This window comes from Carcharodon carcharias, chromosome 15 (genome assembly GCF_017639515.1).
Source record: "Carcharodon carcharias isolate sCarCar2 chromosome 15, sCarCar2.pri, whole genome shotgun sequence".
NCBI classification, from domain to species: domain Eukaryota; kingdom Metazoa; phylum Chordata; class Chondrichthyes; order Lamniformes; family Lamnidae; genus Carcharodon; species Carcharodon carcharias.
This window is the reverse complement of record NC_054481.1, coordinates 32,419,064-32,429,105: the sequence shown is the minus strand read 5'-3', so window position 1 is coordinate 32,429,105 and position 10,042 is coordinate 32,419,064. Positions and strand designations below refer to the sequence as shown.

The 10,042-nt window shown below is 42.0% G+C and overlaps 1 protein-coding gene across 1 annotated transcript; it reads right to left on the bottom strand.

The window, feature by feature from the left end:
* Positions 1-369: 369 nt before the first annotated feature.
* On the bottom strand, positions 370-4,822 carry LOC121288358 (signal recognition particle receptor subunit beta-like). Its single transcript, XM_041206912.1, has 2 exons — positions 4,778-4,822; positions 370-834 (listed from the first exon to the last, which is right to left on the bottom strand). The coding sequence occupies exons 1-2, from the start codon at positions 4,820-4,822 to the stop codon at positions 370-372; spliced, it is 510 nt and encodes a 169-aa protein (XP_041062846.1).
* Positions 4,823-10,042: the final 5,220 nt, after the last annotated feature.

Below are 10,042 nucleotides of genomic sequence, written 5' to 3'. Positions count from 1 at the left end.
GTAAATGAGCTGATGACATTAATTGAGCTGATCACTATTTTTTTAAATTTAGATCCATTACATTATTTGCTTATGAATAGACAAAGTACTGTGCCACCAATTCTGCAACACAAGCAACACTGCTCACATCAACTTCCTAGCTGTGGAACCTGAACACCTGAATGTAAGAGGTATCAAGCTAGCTCAGCACAGGACAGCCATGGCAAACATTGTGCAGCTGGAGTTCTGCATTTCTTCCATCCTTCAGCGTTAAAAATATAACTTGTGGATCCTTGGTCACAGTCTCACTTTTGTTGCAAGTCTGTACATGAATTAATTCTCTCATGTTGGCAGCATAACATTACTTTCATTTTTACACCATCTCATTGTTCATGCTACTTTAACAAGCCAAACTTCCACAGTTCCAAGGTCTGCTTCACTTTTGCCCCCTTTGCTCCCTCGTGCACCGCACTCAACAAACACCTTTCCCTTCTTTCCTAAAGGCACCACACCTCCAGTGCCAGATCCATCCAGAGACTTTGGTGCAGCAGAGCGAATCATCTTCAGAGTGTTGAGTTCCTTTTCCAATTGCTGTTGAATTAATTTTGCAGATTTGGCCATGGTCATATCTTGCTTGTTGCAGGCTATTAGGCATGGAGGTGCATTCTTCACAATCATAGCAACAGTCAGCAACATGTAGAGGAGCTCAGCTACATCCTGCACATTTTTTTGAAGTGACACACTGTCCACTACAAAGACAATAGCTATGGCTTTGCCCTTGTGTTTCTCCAGGTACTGAAGACACAGACTCTCATGATCAGGGAGGTCATTTAATTGAAGAGGGACAATGTTTGCCTATGTCCAAACCTGGTCGCCTCTAACCCTCAAAATGTGTTGAACTGACAATTAAATGAATGCAGCCAAACATTGAATCCAAATATCCAGTCCAATCAATAAGCCAACTCATGCTGTTTGACTGTCTAAAATTACCCCGATATCCATACTGCTGAGACAATAATACCTAGATATGAAAACCATCCATGCAGTATAGATTACACTGTCCCAACAAACACTCCAAGGACAGATACAGCACAGGTTAGTTACAGAGTAAAGATCCTTTACACTGCTCTATATAACACTCCCAGTTTTATATACATAGTAACGGTCCCATCAAACACTTCCAGTGGTGGATACAGCACAGGTAAGATACAGAATACAGAGTGCTGCCACGAATGGCTGTGGGCAATTAAACAGCAAACCAGAGGTGGAGGGTCCACAAGTATTCCCATCACGATGATGGGAAAGAACTAGCATATCAGTGCTAAAGGCAAGGCTAAGGCATTTGCAACCAGCAAATGATCCATCTCGGCCTCGCTTGAGGTTCCCAGCATCACAGATGACAGCCTTCAGCAAATTCACTTCACTCCACATGATATCAAGAAATGGTTGAAGGCATTGGATACAGCAAAGGCCGTGAGCCCTGACAACATCCCAGCAGTAACACTAAAGACTTGTGCTCCAGAACTAGCCAAACCTCTAAACAAGCTGTTTCAGTGTAGCTACACAAAAAGTGGAAAAATTGCCCAGGTATGTCCTGCCCAAAAAACTGGAACAAATCAAATCTGGTCAATTACCTCCCCGTTAGTCTAATCTTGATCATCAGTAATATGATGGAAGGTGTCATTAACTGCTATCAGCAGCACTTACACAGCAATTACCTGATCACCAACACTCAGTTTGGGTTGCAACAGGGTAATTTGGCTCCTGACCTCATTATAGCCTTGGTCCAAACATGAACAAAAAAACACCACATATAAGGGATGAGGTGAGAATCTTTGCCCTTGACCTCAATGCAGCATGTGACCAAGTGTGGCATCAAGGAGTCCCAGCAAAATTTAAATCAGTGGGAATCAGGGGGAAACTCTCCACTGGCGGGAGTGATAGCTAGCACAAAGGAAGTTGGCTGTGGTTTGTGGAGGCCAGTCACCTCAGTCCCAGGACATTGATGCGGTAGTTAGGATAGTGTCGAACATACGAACATGAAGCAGGAGTAGGCCACTCGGCCCTTCAAGCTTGCTCCGCTATTCAATAAGATCGTGACTGATTTGATTGTAACCTCCCACCTACTCCCAATGACCTTTCACCCCCTTGTTAATCAAGAATCTATCTAGCTCTGCCTTAAAAATATTCAAGGACCCTGCTTCCACTGCCTTTTGAGGAAGAGAGTTCCAAAGACTTGTGTCCCTCTAAGGGAAAAAATTTCTCCTCATCTCTGTCTTAATTGGGCAACCCCTTATTTTTAAACCATGACCCCTCCCACAAAAGGAAACATCCTCTCTACATCCATCCTGACAAGACCCCTCAGGATCTTAAAGGTTTCGATCAAGTCACCTCTTACCCTTCTAAACGTCAGTGGATTAAAGCCTAACCTGTCCAACCTTTCCTCATAAGACAACCCGCCCATTCCTGGTACTAGTCTAGTAAACCTTCTCTGAACTGTTTCTAACACATTTACATCCGAGGCACAACCATCTTTTGCTGCTTCACTAATGACCTTTCTTCCATCATAAGATCAGAAATGGGGAAGTACACTGATAATTGCACAATGTTTAATACCATTCATAACTCTTCAGATACTGAAGCAGTATATCTCCATATGCAACAAGACCTGGACAACATTCAAGCTTGGACTGATAAGTGGAAAGTTACATTCATGCCACACAAAAATGCCAGGCAATGACCATCTTCAACAAAAGAAAATTTAGCCATCCCCCCTTGACATTCAATGCATGAACATTACAGAATCCCCCACTCTTAACATCCTGGGGGTTACTATTGACAAGAAATTTAACTGGGCCAGTCATTTAAATACTGTGGCTACAAGGGAAGGTCAGAGGTTGGGAATTCTGTGGTGAATAACTCACCTCCTGACTCCCAAAAGCCTGTCCACCATCTACAAGGCACAAGCCAGACGTGTGATGGAATACTCTCCACTTACCTGGATGAGTGCAGATCCAACAACACTGAAGAAGTTTGACATGCAGGACAAAGCCACCCACTTGATTGGCACGCCATCCACCAGCTTAAACATTCACTTCCTCCATCACATGGCAGCAGTGTGAACCATGTATGTGACACACTGCAGCAATTCACCAAACCTCTCTTGACAGCATCTTCCAAAGCCATAGTCTCTACCACCAAGAAGGACAAGGGCAGCAAATGTGTGGGAACACCACAACCTCCAAGTTCCCCCTCTAAGCTACACACCATTCTGACTTTGAATTATTGCCGTTCCTTCACTGCCACTGGTCAGAAACCTAGAACTCCCTTCCTGACAGCACTGTGGTTGTACCTACACAAGATAGATTACAGCGGTTCAAGAAGTTGGATCACCATCACCTTCTCAAGGGAAATTCAGGATGGGCAACAAATTCTGGCCTTGACAGCAACATTCACATCCCATGAAAGAATAAAACAAGTTCTCTTTGCCCTGTCCCACCAAACACTGCCAGGGCAGGCACAGCATAAGTTAAATACAGAGTAAAGCACCCACTACACTGTCTACTGCACACTCCCAGGGCAGGTGCAACACAGGTTAGACACAAAGTAAAGTTTCTCCTACACTGTCCCATCACACACTCCCAGGGCAGGTACAACATAGGTTATATACAGAATTAAGCACCTTCTATACTGTTCCCATTAAACACCCCCAGGGCAGGGACAGCACAGTTTAGATAAGGGATAAAGTTCCCTCCACAGTGTACAGTTTCCACTGTCCCATCAAACAGTACCATAGTAGGTATTGCATGCAATAGCAACATAATAAAGCTTCCTTTACACAATCCTATCAAACAGTCCCAGGACAGTTACTACATAGATTAGATGCAGAATAAAGCTCCCTGTGCACTCGTCGGAAATTTGGGAGTCCAAGTTCATAAATCACTAAGAACCAGTGCATTGGTGCAAAAAGTAATCCAAAATGCTGATGAAATGTTGACTTTCAATCTCAAGGAGATTGGAATGCAAATGGGAGGAGGTTATGTTTCATAAGGAAAGACTCAGCAGGCCTGGCAGCTTCTGTGGAGAGAGAAACAGTTAACATTATGAGTCCATGTGACCCTTCATCAGAGCTGAAGGGAAGTGGAAATGTGATGAAATTTATACAGTTTAGTAGGGGTGGGATGGGTGGAGTTGAATAGAAGGCCAGCAATTGGTGGGGAAAAAGGAGGGATTGACAACGATGTCATGAACTAAAGGACAACAGGAGTGTTAATGGTAGTGGTTAGTGCTAAAAAAGGTGCTGATAGTGACACAAAGATAAGAAAGCAAGATGATAGCAGAACAAGGGTAGCATTGTCTACAAGAACATCATGGAACAAGTAACAGATAGCCCTGTAGGGGTTGGGGTTGGGGTGGGGGGATCGGGCAGTGGTGGGGAAAAAAGGATAGAAAATGGAATAGAAGGGTGGATAAAAAAGGGGATAAAACCATGGATAAATGAATAAAAATAAAAATAAGTGAATAAAAAATAAAAATGAATGTACCCCATACACGATATATAAAATTCTACATTCATTTTTATTTTTTATCCACTTATTTTTATTTTTATTCATTTATCCGTGGTTTTACTCCCTTTTTTATCCTCCCTTCTATCCCATTTTCTATCCTTTATTTTCTCCACCATCGTCCCCTCCCCTGCCCCATCCCATCCCCTACAGAACCACCTGTTGCTTGTTGCATCATGTTCTTTCACACAATGCTACCCTTGTTCTGCTATTATCACATTATGCTTTCTTACCTTTATGTCACTATCAACACCCTTTTTAGCATTAACCACTACCATTAACACTCCCTTTGAACTTTAGTTCATGACATCTTTGTCAATCCCTCCTTTGTTCCCAGCTATTGCTGGCCTTCCATCCAGCTCCACCTGCCCCACCCCCACAAACAGTATAAATTTCATCACATTTCCACTTCTCTTCAGCTCTGATGAAGGGTCATACGGACTCGAAACATTAACTGAGTTTCTCTCTCCACAGATGCTGCTAGGCCTGCAGAGTTTTTCCAGCATTTTCTGTTTTTGTTTCAGACTTTCAGCATCTGCAGTAATTTGCTTTAATCCTAGAGGTTATGCTTCAGTTGTACAGAGCTCTGGTTCAATCCCATCTGGAGTAACTGTGTTCTGTTTTGGGAACACATCTCCCAAAGGATGTATTGGCCTTGAAAAGTGTGCAAAGCATATTCACCAGAAAAACATCAGGACTTGAAGGGTTAAAATATGAGGTTAGGTTGCACAAAACTGGCTTGAGTTTCTTTAAATTTAGTAGGTTGGCACCTGATCTAATTAGGGTGTTTGAAATGATAAAAGGGTTTGATCGGGTAGAGAGAGAGATACTGTTTCTTCTGCTGGGAATTCCAGGTGAGGAGGGCAATCCAGAGTGAAATCAGGAAACACTGGCAAGGATTTTCCAGCCCCATTGTGGAGGGACCTGCCACAGGAGGTTTGGTGGTACAGCCAAAAGTCCGTTGACTTTCGGTGGGATTGGACAATCTGGGCTGCAGGCAGAACTGGAAAATCTTGCCCACTTTTTCACATAAAGGGTGATGGAAATCTGGGCCTCTCCATTTCAAATGGTTCTTGATCTTGGAGTCAATCAAAATATTTTAAGCTTTTTATTAGTTAAATGCATTAAATTATATTGATCAAAGGCGAGTAAATGGAGTTCAGGCAAAGATGAACAATAATCTGATTGAATGGCAGAACAGACTCAAGGGACTGAAACATGTACCCCTGCTCTTATGTTCCAATAAACATTAATTTTCCAGCATTGCCCACAACCCAAGAACAAATAAAAATGAGATGCTGATGTTTCTGAAATGCTAAAAAACTAATGTCCTTGGCTCACATCCACCCTTTCCTCTCTTTTTCTATGTTCCTGAGAGTGAAAAGATTTATTCTTGGACTTTTTTGTTTTACAGAGCTGGATAGAGCAAAACATGGATTGTGTTGAGGTAGATTTTGAGGCTGCAGTAACCTATTGTATAGATTATGGGCAGTAGGGGAAGAAGAGATGGATTCAGTCATTATAAGAATATTTTTTAAGCATTCACAGGATGTGGGTGAAGCTGGCATGCCCAGCATGTATTGTCCATCCATAATTGCTTTTGAGAAAGTAGTCATGAACCACCTTCTTGAATACACTAGGCAACTTGCTAGGCCATTTCAAAGGGAAGTTAAGAGCCAACCACATTGCTGTTTGTCTGAAGTCATATGTAAGCCAGACTGGGTAAGGATGGCAGATTTCCTGCCCTAAAAGACATTAGTGAACCAGATGAGTGTTTATTATAATCCAGCTGTTTCACAGTCACCATTACTGTTACTAGTTTTTTATTCCAAATTTACTTAATTTAAGCTTTCAGCTGCCATGATGGTGCCATGCCCAGAAAAAACATGTCATATTCATAACTTTAAACATGGACTCTGTTCAATATAGAATTTACTGGAACTGTCGCCTCTTTTGAAAATGGACATTAAAATACTGTTAAAATTGCTGTGGAGGGTTAGGTGACTTTTACAATTTCTGCACAGACTAATTGATTGACCAGGAGCAGGGTACCCCTTGAATAGACATGCCAAGATGAAGACCATCTTTTGAATTCACACCTTCTATTGTTTGTGGGCTTACCCAAAACTTAAAATCTATGGACTCCTAGACTTGCTATCTCTGAGCTCAAAACTTAATAATGAGGGCTGTAGAGGAACCAGTCAAATCATAAGTAGATGTGAATTGCCACCATCCATTCTCCACTGTATAGCAATGGCTCCAACTTTAAATCATTCTTGGTGGACAATACAAGTATTTATCACAGTGAGCAAAACTGACTACAGATAACAAATCTTATTATCCCAAGAATCAGGGGGAATCCCAGTCAGTCCACGAACAACAACTGCAGAGACAGCAGCAGAAAGTGCAGTAACACCTATACTTTTAAAAACTGGAGACTGCAATATCTTAAAGTCTACCAGCCTGTTCCTTTTCAAGTCCACCAGTTCAGAAACCAACCTCCTGGTAAGAAGACTACAAGTACTTAACTTTGTGACCTGTTGAAAATCCATCTCTTCAAGGTAATCTGGAAATAATCCTGATATACATCTCCAGCTATTGAATCCACATAGACTGCCCTACACGAGTGGAAATGCCTTCTTCATCAGGCTTGAATTGCATGATTTTTCTCAAGCCGAGCAAAACATGTAAATTATGAATAATCCTTTTCATGACATGTAAAAGTGCACTATTCTCTTTAACTGTATTCTTTCTCATATGTGTATGTGTGTGTGTGTGTGTGTGTGTGTGAAGTGAGTGGCATCACATTAGACTTTGGGGGTGAATGCGTGAATAAATAATCCTCTTTATTTAAACCCATGGAAGTTTGCTGCTGATTATTCAAATTGACCACACACTCAAGGGGTTAAGAAACACACACGCCTCGCTTTTCAAAAACACACTGATTACAGAGTAAGGGAAGGGAATTGGGGTTTCAGTTCTATCTCATCCCTGTCCATTACAGTGAGATGATTAAAATTGTGTCTCCAGATCATTAGTCCAGGCCCCTGCATTACTAGTCCAGTAATACAACCAACCATACACCAACTTGGTCAAATCAATATAAGGTGTTTAAAATTGGCACATGTTCCCAAGTGATTGTAGAATGAAGCAATGACTAACATATTATTAATATACAAGAAAATGAAGCTGTTAATGAATAAAAAGACATGGAATAAGGAAGGAAAGAGTGCTGATTACCTCCATTAATGAAATGCATCCAACAGACATGGTCTCCTGTGGTATGCACAAAATCCAAGGCAAAATTATGAAGTTTGTCCTTAGTGGAGGGGATAAACATGGTGTTCTTTAGCAAGGCCAGTTTCCAGCTCATTAGAAAGATTGCAGGGGAGATTTACTAGAATGGTACCAGGATGAGGAATTACAGTTACATAGATAGATTGGAGAAGCTCCTTAGGTGAAAGAAGTTCAAGAGCAGTTTTGGTAAGGTTGTTCAAAATTAGGAAGGATTTTGATGGAGTAAATAAGGAGAAACTATTGCCAGTAGTAGAAAAGTTAGTAGCCTGAGGATGCAGAATGAAAGTCATTGGCAAAAGAACCTGAGGTGATATGAGGAAAAAAAAATACACAGTGAGTTGCTGTGACTTGGAATTTCCTGTCCGAAAGGGCAATGGAAACAAATTCAGTAATAACTTTCAAAAGGGCATTGGCTGAGTACTTAAAATGGAAAAGGCTTGTGGAGCAATGGGGAAAAATCAAGGGATTGGGATTAATTGGATAGCCGTGCCTAAGAACTGGCATAGGCATGATGGGCTGAATGGCTTCCTTTGCAGTAGTGTTCCACGATTCTACAATCAGTGCCCTGCCACTGGATTCAATAGCCACCAACATCAAACTGTGGCTGCAATATGTATAATTCACAGCAATGCATGGCAGCAACTCACCAAAGATCAAAGTTACTGCAACTGCACCTTCCAGTCCTAAAACCTCTATCAATAAGAAGGACAAGCTTTGCAACATTGTGAGAATGCTGTTACCAGCAAGTTACTCTCCCTATCACAAGCTGGTAAATATCAGCCAGGGCAAACAAAGCAAGGGAATACACAATAAAAGGGAGGATATTGAGAGGGTTAGAAGAAGATAGCGACCTTGGTGTGCATGTTCACAGGTCCCTGAAATGGCAGGACAAGTAGATAAGGTAATAAAGAAGGCACGTGGAACGCTTTCCTTTACTGGACGAGGTATGAAATACAACAGCAGGGATGTAATGATGGAACTGTATAAAATGCTGGTTAGGCCACAGCTGGAGTTTTGCGTACAGTTCTGGTCACCATTTTACAGGAAGGACATAATTGCACTGGAAAGAGTACAGAGGAGATTTACAAGAATGTTGCCAGAGCTGGAAAATTACAGATATGTGGGAAGATTAGATAGGCTAGGGTTGTTTTCTTTAGAACAGGGGAGGCTGAGGGGTGACTTGATTGAGGTGTACAAAATTATGAGAGGCCTAGATAGAGTAGACAGGGAAGGCTTGTTTTCCCTAGCAGAGTGGTCAATTACCAGAGGGCAGGGACTTAAGGTCATTTGTAAAAGGATTAGAAGGGATATTGGGAAAAGTGTTTTCACCCAGAGGGTGGCAGGTGTCTGGAATTTGCTGCCCGGGTTGGTGGTTGAGGCAGAAACCCTCATTTCATTTAAAAGGTGCCTGGATCTGCACTTGAGTGCTGTAACTTGCAAGGCTATGGACCGGATGCTGGAAGGTGGAATTAGAATGGGTGACTAGTTTTGTCACCTGATGCAGACATGATGGGCTGAATGGCCTCTTTCTGTGCTGTAACCTTTCTATGGTTCTATTGTTCTACCAGTGTTCTTCCATTGTTGTTCGGTCAGAATCTTGGAACTCCCTATCTAGCATTATTGTGGGAATGCATTTGGCGCAAAGACTGCAGCATTTCTAGAAGGCAGCTTGCCACTAGCTCCACTGGCAAGTAGGGATGGGAAATCAATATCACTCAAACAGATTATCTGGTCCTTATCGCATTGATGTTTGTGGACCTTGCTGTGCACAAATTGATTGCTGCATTTCGTAAATTACAACATTGAGTCACTTCCAAAAAGTACTTCATTGGCTGTAAAACACTTTGGGATATAGTAAAATGCATTTATTTCTTCCTCCAAATGTCTCTTCAAAGATTCTGATCAAGAATCTTATACCCAAAATATAAACCTGTATCTGTTTACTACACCTGACAATCCTGCTTCCCAGCATGTATTTATTTATTTGTTCATGGGGTCTGGGCAATGTGACAAAGCCAGCATTAACTGTCCATCCCTAATTGCCCTTGAGGAGGTAAGCTGCCTTCGTGAACCGCTGCAGTCCATGTGGTGTAGGTACACCCACAGTGCTGTTAGGGAAGGAGCTCAAAGATTTTGACCTAGCAACTGTGAAGGAATGGTGATATATTACCAAGTCAGGGCGGTGTGTGATTTGGAAGGGA